The sequence below is a fragment of the Chanos chanos genome, chromosome 3 (genome assembly GCF_902362185.1).
Source record: "Chanos chanos chromosome 3, fChaCha1.1, whole genome shotgun sequence".
Classification (NCBI taxonomy): Eukaryota; Metazoa; Chordata; class Actinopteri; order Gonorynchiformes; family Chanidae; genus Chanos; species Chanos chanos.
In genome coordinates this window covers 21,922,501-21,942,849 of record NC_044497.1, presented here as the reverse complement: position 1 = coordinate 21,942,849, position 20,349 = coordinate 21,922,501, and the positions used below count along the sequence as shown (strand labels likewise).

Sequence of the window (20,349 nt, the reverse complement as noted above, 5' to 3'; positions counted from 1 at the left end):
ATGGTGTTAAGCACACTGTATGAAAGGTTTCATAGACGGTGTTAAGCACGCTGTCTGAAAGGTTTCATGGATGGTGTTAAGCACAGTGTATGAAAGGTTTCATGGATGGTGTTAAGCACACTGTCTAAAAGGTTTCATGGATGGTGTTAAGCATGCGGTATGAAAGGTTTCACGGATGGTGTTAAGCATGGCGCATGTAAGGTTTCTTGGATGGTTATTTGTGTGCCTCTTTTGACTCCTCAGGATGGTGAGAGTCAAACCCTTTGGGACTCTGAGTGTCCAGTAGCAAATGAAAGTTCAAGTGCCTGTATTAATGGCGGGTCTTTATCTCAGTAGTTTGTATTGTCTTTCTCTTATTTCACAGAGTGCTCCCCAGAGCCCCTTGCTCCATAATGAGGCTAGTCTGGATGCAGCACTTTGGAAAAAGAAATAGAGAGATTATTATTTTAACAGTGCACATACACACACACACACACACACACACACACACACACACACACATGCACACACACACACACATACACACACAATGAAACAAGCCGAATGCATTTTATTGTTTGTTTGTTTGTTGTTGTTGTTTGTTTGTTTGTTCGTTCTTTTATACAGTTGATCAAGTTCAGCTGCATAGACATGTAGCTTTGATAGGTATTCAATTACTTCACACACACACACATACAGGCCCATTCCATTTTTTGTATTATGTATATTTCTGTGTTTGAATACACACTTATTTCTCATGTTTTATATGTTGTGTGTGTGCAGGCAAGTGTCTGTGTATACACCCATGTATCTTATTTTTTGTTTTATGTGTGTGGGTGCATACAGCCGTGTGTGTGTGTGTTTTTGTCAGAGGGATCTCCTCCTCTCTTAGTTTTGACTCTTCCTTCAGGCCTGTGCCTCAGTAATGGCCTTCTCCTGATTGCTCTAATACAGGTTAGGAATATTGGCTTTAATGATGTGTAAAATGAGCAAGCGGCGCTGTTGACATTTATAGATGGCACCAGCATCCCTTCTTCTTCCCAACTGCCTGTTAATTCATGGCAACCGGTTCAAAGTTCTGTCAGCCATCGAATAATGCTTACCCAACTTATCATAAAAACAGACAAACATAGAGCAGCCTTCTTCATTTTTGAGCTTTTGTGCTGTAGGATGGGCACGATTTTATATCACAGTGTTCAACAGTGGACTTGATGGAACTCCTGTTATGAGGTACTGTATTTTGGTAGAATATGGCTCATGTCACACTGAATGGACCAGCTGTGGTCCTAGCATTTGCTAACCTCAGGCATGTCTGAGTGGAAGCAGATGCTGCCAGGCTTATAGTTGATAGGATGGTCTGCCTGAGTAAATACTGTTACCTTCCTCCCCCTTTTAACTCTTTCATTCTTTCACGCTCCTTCCTTCCCCAGTCTTGGTCTCTATTTCACTGTGACTTAGAAATATCACTGAAACTGTTAGTCAAGGGCTATTGCTAGAAATAAAGAAATGCAAGACTCATGGGTGGTTGGTCATTAAAAGCATTTTCAAACCTATGGTCCATTTGCTTCAGACCAAATCAGGAGATGATTGGCTATTTTGTTGCCATTGGTCATTGGTTCAGCTATGTTTCATGCAGTAAAATTTCAAGTGAACCTAGGTATCAGTAAATCCCTCATGGATTTTTTTTCTTGGGAAAATTCAACATACAGAGCCTACAACAGCCCTGGTACACTGGTATTTAAAATAATTAGCTTTATTTACCGGAGACAGCTCTGTGTGCAGAATACCAACTGCCAAAGGATCAGATGACAGCAATTTTCAATTGTCATCTGTATCTTCAATATGTCACCTTATATGCTACTGGGAGGATTTTAAAGTTTTGTCACTTTTAAAGTTTTGTCACTTTAAAATTATAAGGTTTTTTTGTTTTATTTTGTTTTCATGTGGCACTGATCTACGGTCTGGTTAAATCCCTGCTCTCTTCTATGGGCTCTAAACATTTTAAAAACTTAAGTGTTTTTATGAGTTTCCTAGGCTCCTGCCATATATGGTCGTCTGCGCAAACACCGGTTAGGCATCGTACCCCCCTCGGTGCTCCAAGTTTTCCCTCCACTCATTTCACTCAACTAGCCTTATTACCCACAAGAAAGTCTGTAGTGAGTGCTATAACACACACACACACACACCATCTTGTTCGTCCATCGTAGTTGAGGATTACCATGGCATGTCTCATTTAGTTGGGTTTTGATGGGTGTGCATATGGCTGAACAGACCAGTCTGAGCCCGGAATTCTCTGTGGCACACTGGACAAGTCAGGGAGAATGTAAAGCTCTGAGGTGCAGCTGCAAGTCCTTTCTTGGCAGATTTGTGCTGCTGCCTCTTCAACATAGCACTGGAGCTTCTCCTGCTCTCACAGAGGACTTCCTGGACTTCTCTTCTCCAAGGAGGTCAGCCCTGAGCTAGGGATTCCCAGCTTTTCAGGTCAAATCCAAAACTCTTCAAGGAGGCTTCCAGGGTATCTTTGTAGCGCATTTTGGGGCCACCTGGCGCTCGCTTGATATTTTTCAGTTCGCCAAAGAAGACTTGTTTTGGCAGTCTCGTGCAGGGCATTCTGGTCACGTGGCCAGTCCATCTGAGCTGTGCCTTCGCAAGCAGGGTGGAGATGCTGGGAATACTGGCCCTGCTGAAGACTTCAGTGTCAGGGATTCTGTCCTGCCACTTGATCCTCAGCAGTTTCCTCAGACAGCTCAGGTGGAGATGGTTCAATTTCCTGGTGTGGCACTGGTAGACTGTACAGGCTTCTCTGAAGAGTTGGTAAAATGACAGACTGGTAGACCTTCAGTTTTGTCTCCTGCTTGATGCCAGTCCTTTCCCATACCAAGTCACATAGATGCCCAAGGGCTGCACTGGCATCGACAATCCTGATGTTAATTTTATCATCTATGTGTACAGCACGAGACAGACTACTTCAAATATAAGTAAATTTGTCAACAGCTGAAAGCTTTTGGTCGTTTAAAAAAAATGTTGGGCTCAGTGTAGAGTTTCCCAGGAGAGGGTTGGTGCAGGACTTCAGTCTTCCTTGTGCTGATTGTTAGGCTGAAGTTGCTGCAAGCTGAGAAGAAGTGGTCCATGCTGGCCTCAAGTTCTTCATTTGAGCCAACAACCAGAGCACAGTCATCAGCAAACAAAAAAGAAAACAGTGAATGTTATGGCTTGCATCCTCTACAGATTGAATAGCCCACCATCATAACAGTAGATGAAACTAATTCCAGTGTTGTTGTTCTGGAATGAGTTTTGCAGCATGGCAGAAAATACCATGCTGAAGAAGTGTTGGTGCTAGGATGCAGCCTTGCTTCACCTCATTTGTGATTATCGGATCGGAGAGTTCTTGCTGGTCTTTGATGCTGGCCATCGTGCTGTCACGGCGTTTGCGCACTATGCCGATGAATTTGTCTGAATGTCCGTACTTGTCCATAGTCTTCCATAGGCCCTCCCAGCTGACTCTGTCAAATGCTTTTGTTAAATCAATGAATGCCATATATAGATAAGCATTTTGTTCTTGGCTGACTTTAACTCCAACAACATTTTCTAGTCTATCAAGGAGAATAGTATGATCGATGGTGTCAAAGGCTGCACTAAGGTCAAGCAACACAGGCAAGAAGACACAACCCTGATCAGAGGCCAATAGTAGGTCATTTACAACTTTAACCAGTGCTGTCTCTGTGCTATAATGAGGCCTAAATCCTGTCTGATACATTTCATGAATGTTGTTCCTATGTAGGTATGAGCATAACTGCTGTGCTACAGCCTTTTCTAGAATCTTGGAGATAAAGGGGAGGTTTGATATTGGTGTATAGTTGGACAACGAACAGGGGTCAAGGTCAGGTTTTTTAATTAGGCGTTTGATAACTGCTAGTTTAAAGGATTTAGGTATATAGCCAGTGCTAAGGGAGGAATAGATTATTTTTAGAAGAGGTTCGATGACTACTGGTAGTACCTGTTTGAGGAAACGTGTAGGTCAAGGATCTAATACACAAGTTGGTAATTTTGATGAAGAAATTAGTGAGGTTAATTCGGTCGCTTGAAGGGGGGGTAAAACATTCTAATCACTGATCTGATATGTTATCTACAGTTATCAAATTATCTGGTTTTAAATTTATAGTCTGAATTGTTTGCCTGATATTTTCAATTTTGCTGTTGAAAGAATTCATGAAGTCGTCGCCACTGTATATTGATGGTGTGCATGTTTCCGAGGTGCTCTTATTCCCAGTTAGTTTTCATACAATATTAAATAAGAATCTAGGATTGTTTTTGTTAACTTCTATTACGGTTAGAAAGATACGTTGATCTAGCGGCATTAAGAGCTTTTCTGTAGCTGAGGAGGCTCTCCTTCCATGCTAACTGGAATACTACCAATTTAGTTTGGCGCCATTTATGTTCTTATTTTCGAGTGGTAAGTTTTATGGTGCGTGTGTGATCATAATACCAGGGAGCAAATTTTTTCTCTCTCATTATTTTCCTTTTAAGTGGGGCCACATTATCTAAGGTGTTGCGGAACACTGACTCTAAGGATTCAGTTGCCTGATCAAGTTCTGTGGAGTGTGACAGTGATCCAATCAAAGTTGACTCTGGAAGATTATTGATAAAGTTCTGTGTAGTAGTTGTCCAGTGTCGGCCAGCTGGGTCTCACTAAGGGAAGCAATATCTACATTGTATCTTGCTAGCTCTCTGCCCACAAAGGCAGTGCGTCTCTCAGGTCTTATTGATCCAGGAGCTGGTTGCATAAAACGGTTTTAGACTAGTCTTAAAAGTTAGTCATCTGAAATTTTCATTTAAGACTGATCTTAACTTTTTCAGTCAGTTACATAAATACTTAGACCGGTCTAATTTAAGACCAAAAACTAAGCCTCACTACCCCCAGGCTAACTTTTACCGTCTGAGGCATTGTATTTACCGTTGCCAGGGGCTGTGGCTTGTAGGTAACTTTGCGCTCCATCTCTCTCTAGGGACTCCCTAAAACATTGGAGATTCATCACCATATATTTTATTAAACAATTCTGTTGCTCTCTTCAGTTATGTTCTTGGAACTCTTGTGGCTGGATTTTTACGCTTATATATTTCCTTCTTTGCCTCTTGTACCATGTTTTTTTCATTTCTGTAGGCTACGTCTTTAACGGTTCAGGGCACTGATGGATTAAAGCTGTTATCTTTTTTAGTTATTGTGCTCCACGACCTTGTGTTTTTTTTCATTATTTGCAGTGTAATCACAGAATTTATTCATTAAAATACAGCTATTTTCCGCCAAAGAAAGCTGTGCCGAGTGCCCGCTGTCAGCCATTTTGTTCAGACTCGATCAGTGTCTTACTTATCCCGCAATGCAATGCGAATTATCCTGTCTTACCAAAGAAAGCTGTGAGTTTGTTTTATGCAACAGTCCTACTTAGGAGTCTTTAGTTAGTCTGACTGACTGTTAGTCATGGTATTAAGTTAATGGCTATGTTTATGTAACTGGTCCAGATGTGTCCATCAAAGTGTGCACATTCCAGCAGTGAGTGATATCACCTTGGTTTTTTTTCATTTCATTTGTTTTTCGATCACAGGTATGGGATCCTGCCAGCTGTGGTAGGCTGGCCAGGAAGTTTTTTAAGCAGACAATGTTTAGGGTGCCTTTTCTAACCCTTTCCTCACTGTGGAAGTGATCAGTGTGATCCTGAATAGGGCTGCTCAGGCGCTCAGGGTGCTGCCGGACTTCTCAGGGTGCTGCTGGACTGCTTCAATTCAGCGAGGGAATGACCAATATCCCGAGCCACCTGCCTGCAGGTTTGCGGCTACAGCCTCCAGCATATCCATGCCTTAGGTTTGGTGCTTGGCCATCGCCACAGGACTTGGATAAATGACGGTGGTAGGGTCCCATGGCTTGCGCAAAGAACTCTGATTTCAGCGAGGGCGAGTTGTGCAGCGTCATCCTCACTCTCTCGTCCAGCCCCATCTGTACCCAGTGGCAAGATGTAGTCAAGATGACTGGAGGTGGTCCTGGATGCAGTGATGCAGAGACCCTTAAGTGGAATTTCATCCACCAGGGGTTCCACATACCCCAACTCAGACAAGCTGAGGTTAGTTAGTTAACCGCCACCCGGAGTTCGGCGTTGGCAGCTGCTGACTGTACCGGCTCACCAGGGATGTTGAGCCTGGTGTGTGCCTACGGTAGCAGCTAGAGGACTGGTCCAGATGGAACAAGCCAAAGACAAGCCAGAGGCACAACTAGCTGGTCAGACACACACACACACACACACATTTTACCTGTAATACAAAGAATTTCTTGTCACTGGATCCAAATCCGTGACAGATCACATTCGTACCTCAAACGGATTGCATCAAAGTTTGTATGGAAACAGACCATGACCGCCATCTCACAATCTCTGAGTCTGGATGTTTTGCTCCACATCCAAGTGCGATTGGTGTGTTCACATCTACTGGGTTCAAAATAACAGCTAATTATGGACTAAGTGTCATTTTCATGGGTTTTCCCCATTGCCCTGGGGTTAACCCTCATATTAGCCAGGGCAACCAGTCCATACACCATAGTCTTAATCTGAAGTTATGTTCTCAGAGAGATATTGCGTTTAAAAACGACAAAAACAATGTACAGAAATATAAATATTTTCTTATATTGATCAGTTCTCTTAAGTATTGTATATCCTGTTCAACTGATTTATATCTGTTACTTCTAAAAGAGCCCCACGAATGAGCCCTAAAATGGAAACACAAGAGCTGAGCATGTCATTTTTAATGAAGTCATTAACTCTGTTCACTCCATTTGTGTACAGATCATAGATCAGACAACCTAATGTGCAAACACTGTCCCTTCCAACATGCTCTAATTACCCATGAAAACATTAGAGCCAAATTATACAGACAGTCAAACTACTCATACAGTGTAGCCCAAAAAATGTGTTTAATAAAGATCTAGAATCAGCTGACCTCTAGGCTGCTGCTACCAGCACATACCAATACATTTTACTACTGTTTTTTTTTTTTTTTTAAATGAACACCTTACATCTGATCCCGCGCCAAAAGAAGTATAGCTGCCCATTTTGGTTTTGAAAATGTCAGTGTAGCCATGTGCTATGTGTTTATTAACAAATCAATTTGTTAAAGATGGGGCTACATTTCACCTACATAATGTAATTAAGAATAAACCATATAATTGATGATTAATCACATAACATTAAACATTAAATGGTTAATCAAAGAAAGCTTAATGGTGAACACCTCGGAGAAATAAATACTCCGCAACGTACCAGTATCTAATCAGAGTCATAACCTATTACTCTTGTGGTTGAAGTCATTGATCCTCTAATAGAGATTAACGTTGTGCTCTGAAGAGATGGAATGGCTGTATATTGTGGAGTAGGCATATATTGTGCAGTAGGTTGTCTGGCACTGTATCCCAGACAGACGCCCTCCATCAATTTTATGAAGCATGGAGATCTAGGACAGGATGGAATAAAGTGGGAGATAGGTCTCCCACGCAGAAACACATGCTGCCATTATCATCTCATTTGCCTTTTTATTGTTACATGTTAATTAAGGCAAATCATATTTGTCCTGCTTGCCATGCTTGGCCTTCTGATTGGATTTAAACTGCGGCCTGCCAAGCAGAACCGCCACCCTGCTTCATCCGAACAATAATTCCCAAAAACTTGTTGCTGTACAACATGGTCATGTTTTCCCAGCAGGTGGTCTTCTCTCCCAGCCAACACACATACACACACACGCACACATACACACACACACACACACACAGATGTACACTGTAAATGAACTTAATGCACAACCCTATGGAGATGAGCTGTATATGTCTCTTTAAAATGATAGTTTGATAGACATTTTAGCCTCTTGGGATTGACTGAGATACCAGGGCATTTGTCTTTTATGATAAAGGCCATGATGATTTTACATATGTGACTCTGTGGAACTGACTTGCATAATTAGTATAGTGTTTATTCTCTGTATTTTCAAAAACACCTAAGTTGGAAACTTTCCATGTTTTAAAATTTCCATATCAAAATTAGCTGCTGTAATGGCTAATTTACTGGCTGGCCAGCCATCAAAATAATTTGTTTTCTGCAAATTCAAAGGTGTACAATTATGGGACTCCAAGGAATGCTACATAATTAAACTGGTGTTGAACATATTGGTAAAAAACAAGATCCATGGAGACTCTGTCTGCCGCTCCATACAAACCAATATTTAAGTGAACATATAATGGAAAATAGTGTTTGGATTTAACTAGATATTTTGATAATCCACAATTTTATTGTGTAAAATATATGGCAGATTATGAGTATCAAAATTGCTTGAAATATTCATTTTAGAATAATTAAGTGTTTGTGAGTGAGAACTGTCTGAAAACCTGGCTTAGTTTTTTGTCGACCCGTCTCTGTTGTTTCCATTGTGATGTGTTTCGCTTGAAATGTAAACAATGGAAAGAGAATAAGAGGACATTGGTCCTTCACCCTCAGTCCTTGATTTAGATACTGAGCCCCTGGCTTTGTATTGATCCTCTGACCTGGAGTTAAGTTCTATGAACTAATCAGATAACTGTGGAAGGCGTGGAGCTAATTGGATTATTGCATTCAGCCTGGAGTGACTAGTTTCTGCCAGAGCACTGTGATTACACAGTAATGTAACACATCTGTCTCTCCAGTGTATCGGCACCAAATCCACACTTGAGTAATTTCAAATTCTGTAATTGTGAGAATCTGCTAATTTTACCCCACGTTCCAACAGAAACACAAGACTTTAACGATTTTCAAGCTAAACAATAAACACTATAAATTTATCTCTAATTGTCCCAGCCTGAGGTTTTTCCAGTATTACAGGTAGGTTACTGGGTGCTGTACATAAAACAAGAATGAAACTGTTCTCAATATCTCACATTCCATAACTGGATGAAACTATGGTCGAGCACTATCATCAACAGATATTTAGCAGTCTTTTATGTCACTAGTTACAGCTTTACTGAAATGTGACACATCAGCATAATCAGAGCTATTTGCTTTGTTATGGGTGGTTTTCTCAGTTGTTTTCACAGTTTTTTTCCCCTGCTGGTCAAAGGGACAGAAGGAGGTTACAAAAGAATATTACAAACACTTTGTGAAGTTAACATGCGGTATTTAATATGACACATTAAGTTGACTTTGTAAATCCATCTTTTGCTTCCTCTTAAATAGCTGCTCATAAACTGTGAACTTTTCCCTTTTAAACTTAATGATAATTTGAACAAATTAACTTTAACTGATACAGGTGCTAACCCCACACATTTATCATTGCGATATTATTAACATTTTAAATAAACATATAGATATAAGTGGCTCTTTTATTGCACTGTGTTAAAAAAGTTAAGAACTACTTAACAGTTAAGAGGTATTTTGGAACAGCGTATTAAGGGTTAAGACATTTCAAATGCTGAGGACACATACAATCAAATTTTATCATGAGGAAGGGGCTGAAAGCAGACTTCATCCAAGGGTGAAAACTACCAGAGCACTTTGAGATCTTCTGGGTCTACCCATTAACTACAGAAACAAATTCCTGAGAGAGGAGTCTTGTGACCCACAGTATCATGGTCATTTTCCCAAACTGGAATCTGTCAGAATAAGAAAACACATTGCAACATCTGTAAATTGTTTAGTTTCAACTTTCCTCAGTTTATACAGTCATTTATTTATCAGATGAAAGTCCCTGCTAACGTAACAGGCTCTGTAACTTTTATTAGAGGAGAGAGTATTTTAAGCTTTGCTTTGTGTATTATTGCTTAGTTTTAACTAAGAACTATTTAAACTTTTTAAAACTTGCCTGATGATGATCCTAACTGCACGAAATCATGTTCCTGTTGGGCATGGCTTTGCTTCATACTTGTTGGCCAGATACCTTTTAAGGCAGAAGCTGCATATGGAGGCAAAATTAATTGTGATTAATTGTGAACCACTGTATGTTTGTAGAACAAGAAGAGTCCTTTGAGTTCATCATTGTGTCTCTGACGGGCCAGACTTGGCACTTTGAGGCGTCCACATACGAAGAGAGGGAGCTCTGGGTCCAAGCTATTGAGAGCCAGATATTTGCAAGTTTACAGTCCTGTGAGAGCAGCAAAAATAAGGTATGCCCAAATGAAAAGATTTTAAAAGGTCAAACAGGTAAAACCAAAGCCTCTTTCATTGTTCTGATATATATGTACTGACCTGCATGGCTGATTCAGAATGTGAGAAAATAATTAGCTTTTGGACATATGGTTCAGTAGCTTAGCATTATAAATGTATAGCGGTATAAACCAGTCTTTACCATTACATATGTCTTTATGTACCCAAAAACACAAGAATATAGATGGATTTGCTGGGGGTGGGGAGCATCACCGATGATATGGGACAATTATTATTGTATAATATTTGTGTTTGGTGGCTATGTTTTCCACCCATGTTCCCAGTGCTTTTTCCCATTTTCTGTCTTGTATTTGCTCTGTTGCGACCAAGTGTGTGACAGAGTTCTGCAGCTCCGGTACAGCATGGCAAACTTCTTATTAAAGCTGACAGAACTCATACAGTCTAGACCTATATGGCCTCTGCAAGCTCACTGGGAGAAGCAACTTCATTTTCGTAACATGCTGTCCTTTAAAGCCTTGTTTGTTTCTCTCCACAATACCTCTCTTTCACCTGGCCTTCCTAACGGAATTTTACTCCTCTGTAGTCCCGTTTAGGAAGCCAAAGTGACGCAGTGGCCATCCAGTCCATAAGGAATGTCAGAGGCAATAGCTTCTGTGTGGACTGTGATGCCAGCAGTAAGTAATTTGTAAAACAAATACTGGTATGAGTACATGGCTTAGTAACATATGTGAATAATCTTTGATCTTAAATTCAATGTAAATGATTAAGTGATTATATTTTGCATTTCTATATGAATACAGCCCCATTCGGTTTTATGTAGTGTTTTTTGCCATAGACACTCACAAACAGCTTGACAGGGTACTGGGCCTGAGCCTCCCAAAGAACAAGACAAAGGCAACAGTCACAAAGAGAAGCAGCTTGTCAAAAACAGAGAAATAATATTTTAAATATTCATAACATAAGAACAACCAAAACCCCTTAACTGCATCAGACTAATGTAAAATACAACTGTTTAGGACAAACATACTAAGAAGATTTGAAAATTTAAAATAATTTTGTAGCTGAACAGAACTATTGGGATAAGATTTCATTAGAGTTTAATAAGCACAGCTTTAAGAGGTCTGACTCAGCAGCTGGACAAGGTATGCAGCCAAATCTCTCCTGTTTATTCTGCTCCTTCAGGGTGCTTTAATCAAACAAGCTTGTTAGGTATACCCCCAGTAGGCAGGGAATCCTTAGGGGTTGAGGAAGGGCTTATTACTAGATTGTTATAAGAGCTATTATTGTGATGAGCGAGACCTTCTACATCCAGAGTGAAACAAGCAAGAATTTTAAGGGGAATGAACTGTTATGTGTAAAAATGCTGAGACAATTTTTAATGCACATTCACATCAGTAGTGTTGACAACAAACACTCTGAATGAGTTACAGTTGTTGTTAAGCTACAGATGCAGAAGGACACTAAATTTCTCATTTGTGGGACCTGAAACAGACCCAGCCTCACTGATATGAAACTTACAGGTTTTCTCTTCTGTCCCCCACTCAGACCCCGACTGGGCCAGTTTGAACTTAGGAGCTCTGATCTGTATTGAATGCTCCGGGATCCACAGGAACCTCGGTACCCACCTGTCACGTGTGCGCTCTCTGGACCTGGATGACTGGCCTGTGGAGCTGAGTATGGTGATGACAGCCATAGGCAATGCCATGGCCAACAGCGTGTGGGAGGGAGCACTGGAGGGTTACACCAAGCCTGGACCAGAGAGTAGCAGGTGAGGAATAGGTTCCTTGGACGTGATGAAGAAAAATGCCACATGGCTAAAGCATTAAAAGCTTTTGAATTCTCAATAAATTAATCCTGTTGAACATGTCTTAAAGACATTTTTTGTCTGAAATTAATTTGTTGGTATATTCTAAACGTGTCTCTGAATTCACCAGCTTTTTTATACCAGGAATACTTTCCCACTCAGCACATACCACAGAAATTATGGTATTGTAGAAAGTACTAAAGAAAGTTTCACGGAAAGGATGTCATCATAGACATTTTTTCATTGCTTTAATAAAATGACTAGCCTAAAGTAAGCCAGAGATTCAACATGTTCGAATAAAGCACACTCAGAGAGCATGAGGACTATAGCCCTTGTTTGTGCTCTGGGTGATGTCTCTCTCATGACCACTAAAATATACTGATATATCGATATGTGTGCGTGTGTGTGTGTGTGTGTATATATACACACACACACACACACACACACACACACACACACACACACACACACACACATATATATACAGGGGCCAAACAGGAAATATATAAATGTAACTGAATATATAAATTCAATTCCTGAATATATAAATATGATTGAATATAGAGATATAAGCCAGAATATGTAAATGTATATATAAATATAATTCCAGAATATATTAATGTAAGTCTGAATATATCTATCTATCTATATATCTATATATCTATATATATATATATATATATATATATATATATATATATAAAAATGTAACTCTGAACGTAAAAATATAAACCGGAATATATAAATGTAATTCCTAAATATATAATTATAATTCCTGAATATATTAATATAAAACTGTCTCAGGAAACAGTGAGGTCTTAAATCAATCACATGATCAATTGGCACCACCACCATTTTATTTGCACATTAGCAGTTTCATTAGCACAGTTAGAAAATTTTGGTACATTTATGATCAATATTGCAGATTTACAAAATTATTTTACAAGATTAGATCATTTTCTTTCTTATTTCTCCAAAGACCAAGCAAATGTAAACATTAGAAACAACATCAAAGCATCTTGAGGACCATACCAATATCATTTTGGCTTTGTATGATAGCTCTTAATGGTTTCCCCCAGCTGCAAATGCAAATGTACTGTCTTTGTTGGCCTGTCTTTGCGCATCATTAAATGACTTATTGAATTCAGTCACTGATCGTCTTGAACAAACAGAAAAAAAACAGTACTACCACCACAATATTAGATGACCAGAATAGTAGCTTTAAACGATCCTGTTAAATGTTAATGTTAAACTTGTTTTGCTCACTCAGTAGTCTATGAAGGGGAAAAAAGAAATTATTCAAAAAAGAAAACAACTGTCTTGTGATATGCCTGAGTACAAACTAACCTTTATATATTCAGAATTACCTTTTCTATATTCAGGAGTTATATTTATATATTCAGGAATTATATTTATATATTCAGAGTTATATTTATATATTTGGGAATTGAATTCATCATTCCCCTCTGCCTGACTCATCTATGAGATTAGTAATTTGAGATGACTCATCCCCTAGTAATGGAATTTTATCAGACTGAACTCTGTCAGTTCTCTGTCATTCCCATTTAAATCCAATATTCCTCAGAACTGGTGTAAAATCTAGCTTAAATGTTTGTAGACCTCTGCCCCCAGGTTAGTCTAAGTGATATTGTGGCATCCCAAAAGTCTTTGGCTAGGTCAGAATAAGGACCCTTGATTTAAGGGAGGTGATGTGTCAGGTCAGGTGACATGTACTCAGCGGGGCTAATTAGGTAGATGGTATTTGGTGGCTTTGGCTGACAGTCACAGAGGCTTTTCAGAAGATTCCTTTAGAGTTTACTTTCAAACTACTATTAATACAGATGTCAGCAGCTCATTTTTTCTTATCCAATTCTTTAAACAAGTTATACAGACACCACTCTTATTTGGGATTAACATGTGTAGGTTATCTGAAAATGATCTTTTAAAGTGTATTTTTTTATGAAATAGGAAAGCACATAGAAAGCACAGGTATGAACTTCACTAAGGTAACTGTAGCCTGATGTCATTTGTAATAATTTACTTTTAACTAAAACATTTTCCTTAATATCTTGAAGAGGACATTTCCATGTATATAACTATATATAGAAGAAAAAATACGCATGGATGCCTTTAGACTGTGCAGATACAGCAATGGTGTGTTAATAGGAGCCAGTCATTGTCTGAACCTGAGTAAGAGTTTGTCAGGGGTGAACTTGGTCTCAGCTCTGTCTCTTCAGCCCCTTCCCATCAAGACTTCCTGATTGTCCGGGGGAATTTTCTTGGGGCCCTATCCTGTCCTTTGTGACTAATGACCTAGTGTGAGGAGATGCTGATAATTAACAAAACCATCATTGCGCTAAAGCTGAAGCCTTTGGGCTGAGCTGTGGGGGTGTCTGGCCAGCCTTGCCATCTATTTACCACACATTGTGACAGACACCCCTTCCACACACACACCCATCTGCAGACCTGTCAATAGTCTTAATACTCACTCAAACATACTGTTTGAGCATCTATTTTATGAGTAGTACACAACCTTTGTTATTCCTTGTATTTGTTCAAGTGTTTGTTTTTTCTGACTGGATGTCCGACAGGTTTCATTTTGCCCATCCTTCCTGTGCACACTTGAGGATGTTGTCTCCTTAAAAAAGGGTCTTAGAAAAGAGTCAAGTTGTAAAATATTTGACCGAGGCTATATTGAAGTTAAGTATAAATATTTTGTAGATATAGATTATGATGTCTTAGAGCCTGTATTAGTCTAAAATGTAAATATTTTGTAGATATAGATTACGGAATCACAGAGGCTGTATTACAGTAAAATGTTAATATCTTTTAGATGTAGGTTATGATTTTCTAGAGGCTGTATTAATGTGCGATATAAATATTTTGCTCAGGTAGATTATAATGCCATAGAAGCTGTGTTAAAGTAAGATGTAAATATTTTGTAGATGTAGGTTATGATGTCGTATGAGCTGTATTAGAGTAAAATATTGAAATTTTGTAGACGTATTTTATGAAATCATAGGGGCAGTATTAATGCACAGTATAAATATTTTGTAGATGTAGATTATAGTGTCATAGAGGCTGTATTAGTGTAACATGTACATATTTTGTAGATGTAGGTTACCAAGGCATAGAGGCTGTATTAAAGTAAAGCATAAGTGTAGTTGGATAAACAACATGACCTCTAGGCACTGATTGAGGGCAAGGTTAACCTGAGCCAACCCCTCTTCATTCTCTCTCTGCCTCTCTCCCTCTCTCTGTCCATATCTACCTATGTCACATTTATCTATTGAATGGTTCTTAGGCTGTAGCAGTACACATTTGACTTGATGAAAGACTATTGATGCTGATATCCTTCTCTTACACCTCACTTATCAGGCTTGTTGCTGTAGGAGGGAATGTTTTTCATTGTCAGTAGATTTGAATCACTTGTGCTGTCTGAAACTCTATGCATTATGTCCCACAAACAACATTGAAAAACTCATTAATGCCATAAGTGATGCTCTTAGGCAGTGTCGTTATTACATTGTTGAGCAGACAATGATTTTTATAATGCTCTATCTTGTTGTGGGACGATGAATTGGGGAGAGCTTGCTTTCCTGCAGTATATATCTTGTAGAAAGGCACAGGTCTCTTACTGTTTTCCTTTACTAAAAGCGCCGACAATGGCAGCTCATTTTCTTGCACAGAAAAATAAAATGCAGAAGCAAACAATTTCCTGTTTGTAGGAGATAAAGTTGCCATGATAACTGATACAGTGATACACCTGTAGTACTTTCATTTGCATTATGACAGGCACGAGTCAACATTGTTTATCATTAGGCTGCATCGTGCTGGCGCAAAATGACAATGGAGAAGTGACCATGGACATCACTGTACTGAATCGCTCTCCTTTCACATGCAGACAAGCTGTTTACAATGGCATTTCACCATATGCAGTCACTACAATATTCATTTGGTCTCTGGGATTTAAAAAAAGCCAAACTCTTGGTGAACATTATGTCAGCTTTGTTACATGCTCCTTAATTGCAGAAAATATGTTCTTCTCACTTTCGTAACTTCAGCATTCATGTAGTGTACAGAAATGTTAAATAATGTTGTAATAGTAGTAAAAACAGTTGTCAACCTTTATAAATCACATCAAATGTACAAATCCATCTGTTTGCATGAAACTTACTCCCATTTCTGTGAGTTTAGATGAAGCATGTTTTTATTGATAAATAAAATTTTCTAGTGGTGGCATTTGAAAGGATAAACATATTGATTTAATTTAGAACATACTGAGCTAAGTCAGAACACATGGAAAAGATGTTTTGCATGTTACAACAGACTAACACTAAATAATACTTTGCAAATCTGCAAATACACACAGACACACAAAGACTAAAAACAAAAGCAAAAAAAAACCAAAAAACAGAATTTAAGCAGTTCTGGTTGAAAGTTTCTTGTCAGTTCTGGTTCTCTTGTCTTTTTCTTCTTTTAGGTGCTAATGAGCAGTGATATATGAGAGCTTTGTGACACGCTTCCTCTCTTTCCTTCATTCTTTCATTTACTCTTATGACACCTGATTTAAACATGAGTCACAACAAGTCACAATCTGACTGAACGGCCCTTGATCTTGTTTGTATCTTAAAAGCAAAAAGTCATCCATCCACATGGTTAGTTTAATTCTTTAAATCAACCTGCGTGTCAAATCTAAAAATGTGAGAGATTATATTATTTGTTGTCTGTTCTTAGTGAAGTTTTAGAGTCAGAACAGAGTGATTAAGACAGTGTTCCTTTATTGTATCCAGGCATCTCACACAAGTATGGCGCTACCATAGACACTGTGAATATTTCGCTGTCAGTGAGTTACACAGATACACAGTATACATATGCCGCAGCATTGATGAAAAAGCTTGGCCATCGATTTTGGATATTTACTTGTAATCAGTTAAGGGTTTATTTGTTGAAGCGGTCACTTGTTTAAAGTGTAAATAATGACTACCAAAATAATATCTTTGGCCAGGTGTGAACACAAGCTCAGAACTGATTGCAGTTCAGTGTGTAATAGAATGAGGATTGACTCAACCAACTAACTGCACACTAGAGTGAGCATTTTTTTATGCCATGATTGTTGAAATGGTTTAGGTAAATAGATGATCTACATATACAGATATCGATCATTGGGATGTCTGATAATCCATTAAACAGACTGATAGATTTACAGAGTATGTCGTAAATCTGTGGAATACAATTAATCTTGTTTTGACAAAGACACATTGACGCACAAAGCCTTGTGACTTTATATTGACTATGAGACTGTGCACTAGAGGGGAGTTGTCACTTTAATTAGGACTTGGCAATTCTGTGTGCTTGCCATCTCTAATTGTCTACTATGTTTGGGCAAAATTAACAGAAGAGACATTTCAGCTGCCAGTGAGACAGGATTCTCCTGATTCTTCATTGATTCTTTCATTGTTTATGCACATACACTCACACACACACACACACACACACACACACACACACACACATTTCATTCCTCAGCTCTACATTTTGCATGCACCTTTTCACAATCGAACCTGAAACCACTGAGATTTGAATCTGACGGGTTTTTTTTTTTTTTTTCCATTCAGATTTCACACTGAAAATCATACCATCTCTCTCCCTCTCTCTCTCTCTCTCTCTCTCTTTGTATATATATATGTGTGTGTGTGTGTGTGTGTGTGTGTGTACATCTATATATAGGTATCTCTCTCTCTCTCTCTCTCTCTCTCTCTCTCTCTCTCTCTCTCTATATATATATATATATATATATATATATATATATATATATATATATTTGTTTGTATGTGTATATGTATGTATGTATGTTTGGGAGCGCTGGGTGGTAGACATGGACATGGACAGCTATCCCTCATCTATGGGCTCTTCAGCTCCCACCTCCATGCCCCCCATGCCCCTTGGCCAGAGCAGGTAATAGGTCTGATGAGAAGCTCCTCTCCTCCACTTTGTTTCAGAAATTATTTGCCATGGCATCACCCCCACCGGGCAATGGCTGTAATAAAAATGAATCACGCCACTAACTCTCCTTGCCTGTCTGTTTTTAACCATTTCCTGGTTTGCCTTTCACTGGTGGAGAAAACATTCTCCTCCACCTTAAAATCTGGTTCTCATGAAGGGTTACCTCATGTTCTACCACCCTCGCTCTATTCCATTCTCTCCCTCATGTCTTTCCAAAACCTTATGGAATTCTTTGCATCCAAATTTTCTTGTGGGAGAAAACTGAATTTTCATCCTAGCCTCTGTGCTATCAGTGACAGGGACCAGAGAGCTCTAAAAAAATCAGAAAGGCATGAAAATGTTTGAGTGATCACCCAGTGTCTGCGATGAACCAATTCTGTCCGTTGTGGTGAGGTAGTCCTGAGTCGGATGTGTTCCCCACCACCTGAACTGTCTGCCACCACACTCTCCTCAATCGCATGGAAAGCAGCGAGCTCACTGGCTACCTTCCTGAACTCAGTCCCTGAGTTAGTCCAATTTTAAGGCCCTTATGGGTTCCACTTGAGTCAAAATCAAATTTTGACTTAAAGTCATACACAATTAGTCCTTCTGCAACTTTTTTTTTTCTTAAATCCTTGATATTTCACTCTATTTGCTGTTTTCTGTACTACCAGCACTCTCTCGCTCTGTTTCTCTCATCCATTCACTTTTTTCACCCTTGTTCCCATCACCCCCCCCCCCCTTTTTTTTTAAGAGATAAAATCAAAGATTAATTATAATTGGCTGTTTGACAATTTCTACAGTGTGATTGGTAAAGGACATGTCCATCAAATCTTTCAAGAACAGAATTGTGTCTAACAAAAACAAAATGGACCAATAAGATCAATTCACTAATACAGGCGCGAGCACACACACACACACACACACACACACACACACACACGCAGACTTGCACACACGCATGTGCATGCACACAAGATACGTATACATTACAACCATTAACACCCATTATAAGCACAATACCCATTTTAAGAGAAATTAGTCAATGGTCCTCTGTGATTTATCAAAACCAGCGGGGCCCTACACATACATTTCTGCATGGCAGCTTTCAGAGGAGCAGAGGTCAATGAGGTTCATACAGTTGAACTGTTCTGCTGTCTGATATTTCTATCAAAGCTATTGTCTGTCTCCTGTCATACAAGTAAATCTGCACATGACTGTGACAGACACACTCTCACAAGGAAACACAATTTCATTCAAACTGAACATACAACCAATACATTCTCATAATATGTAACGTACAGAAAACAAAAAGACCTCATTTATTCCCTTTTTGCACTATATATATACCTCAATATACCTTTAATTTTAGCATGCTCTCTTCCTGAAGCCTACCCCGTAAAAAAAAAAAAAAAAAAAAAAAAAGATTAAAAAAACAGTCAAAAGCATGGTAGACAGCGAGCAAACCAAAAGCCATAGAATGAACCATAAAATGAAAAAATAAATAAATAAATAAAATGCCTTGGATTCAGTCAACATGTCAAAAACATGACATGACAGTAATTTACCATAAGAGAAAGTGTCAAAAGGATTGGTAGTTAAAAGAAACTCAGTTAACAGAAATTGTTTTCTCAAGGTGAAAGTCTATTACAAAACTAAAAAATGTTTTACATGTAATAAAAGGGTTAATATATTCAAAATGAGAAATCCAATTTGAATCAGAAATTTCAAATCTGAGAAGAATACGTAGATAGTTTGTAAAAATGTTCACTAGATCTGTCCACTACCAGTTTGGCGTCCCTTGACCAATGAATGGGAGTCGCTATTGTTACAACAGGGTGATGATCCCTTGCAGGCTTCCAGCCGGGAACACTGATAATTATATCTGTAAGGCCAGGCCACAAGCATCACTATGGGAGGCCCGGGATATGAACCAGGATCTCCTCAGGGTGGACCAGCCAATGTCCTCTCCACGGCACCACCTGAGCACCCCGCCTCTGTGTCATTATCAGTCGCTATGTTGGATTTGTGTGTGTGTGTGTGGGGGGGGGGGGGTGGGTGTGTGCACATGTGTTGAAAGCTTTTTTAAGTAAACATGAAGCTAGTGGTCCCCATGGAAATATTTCTGCTAGCAGTTAACCTCTTAAGATTGCTTTTATCCTTATAAAATCTGATTCTGACAAGTTATTGGGGATGTTATGGTTTAAAGAGTTTGATCTATGTAAAAATGCATTCACATGACTATGATTTCCTTTATAAATGTATTTTTACAAAAATTGTTTTTGAGTTTGAATACTGATTTTAAATATATTTAACCTTTTTGTTACTTTCAGCTGGAGCATACAGGCAACTAACTAACTAACAATCTGTAGGTAAATTTCTGTCATTTAATGGTTTTGAGATGTTAACTGAATCTAA

At 38.9% G+C, this 20,349-nt stretch overlaps 1 protein-coding gene across 1 annotated transcript in view; it reads left to right on the top strand.

The window, feature by feature from the left end:
* The window catches only part of agap3 (ArfGAP with GTPase domain, ankyrin repeat and PH domain 3), a 168,340-nt gene that overhangs the window by 141,570 nt on the left and 6,421 nt on the right, over window positions 1-20,349 (top strand). Inside the window, exons 14-16 of the mRNA XM_030767656.1 lie at window positions 9,987-10,141; window positions 10,726-10,816; window positions 11,688-11,910. Coding sequence (XP_030623516.1) covers window positions 9,987-10,141; window positions 10,726-10,816; window positions 11,688-11,910 — 469 coding nt within the window. The remainder of the gene's footprint in view (window positions 1-9,986; window positions 10,142-10,725; window positions 10,817-11,687; window positions 11,911-20,349) is intronic.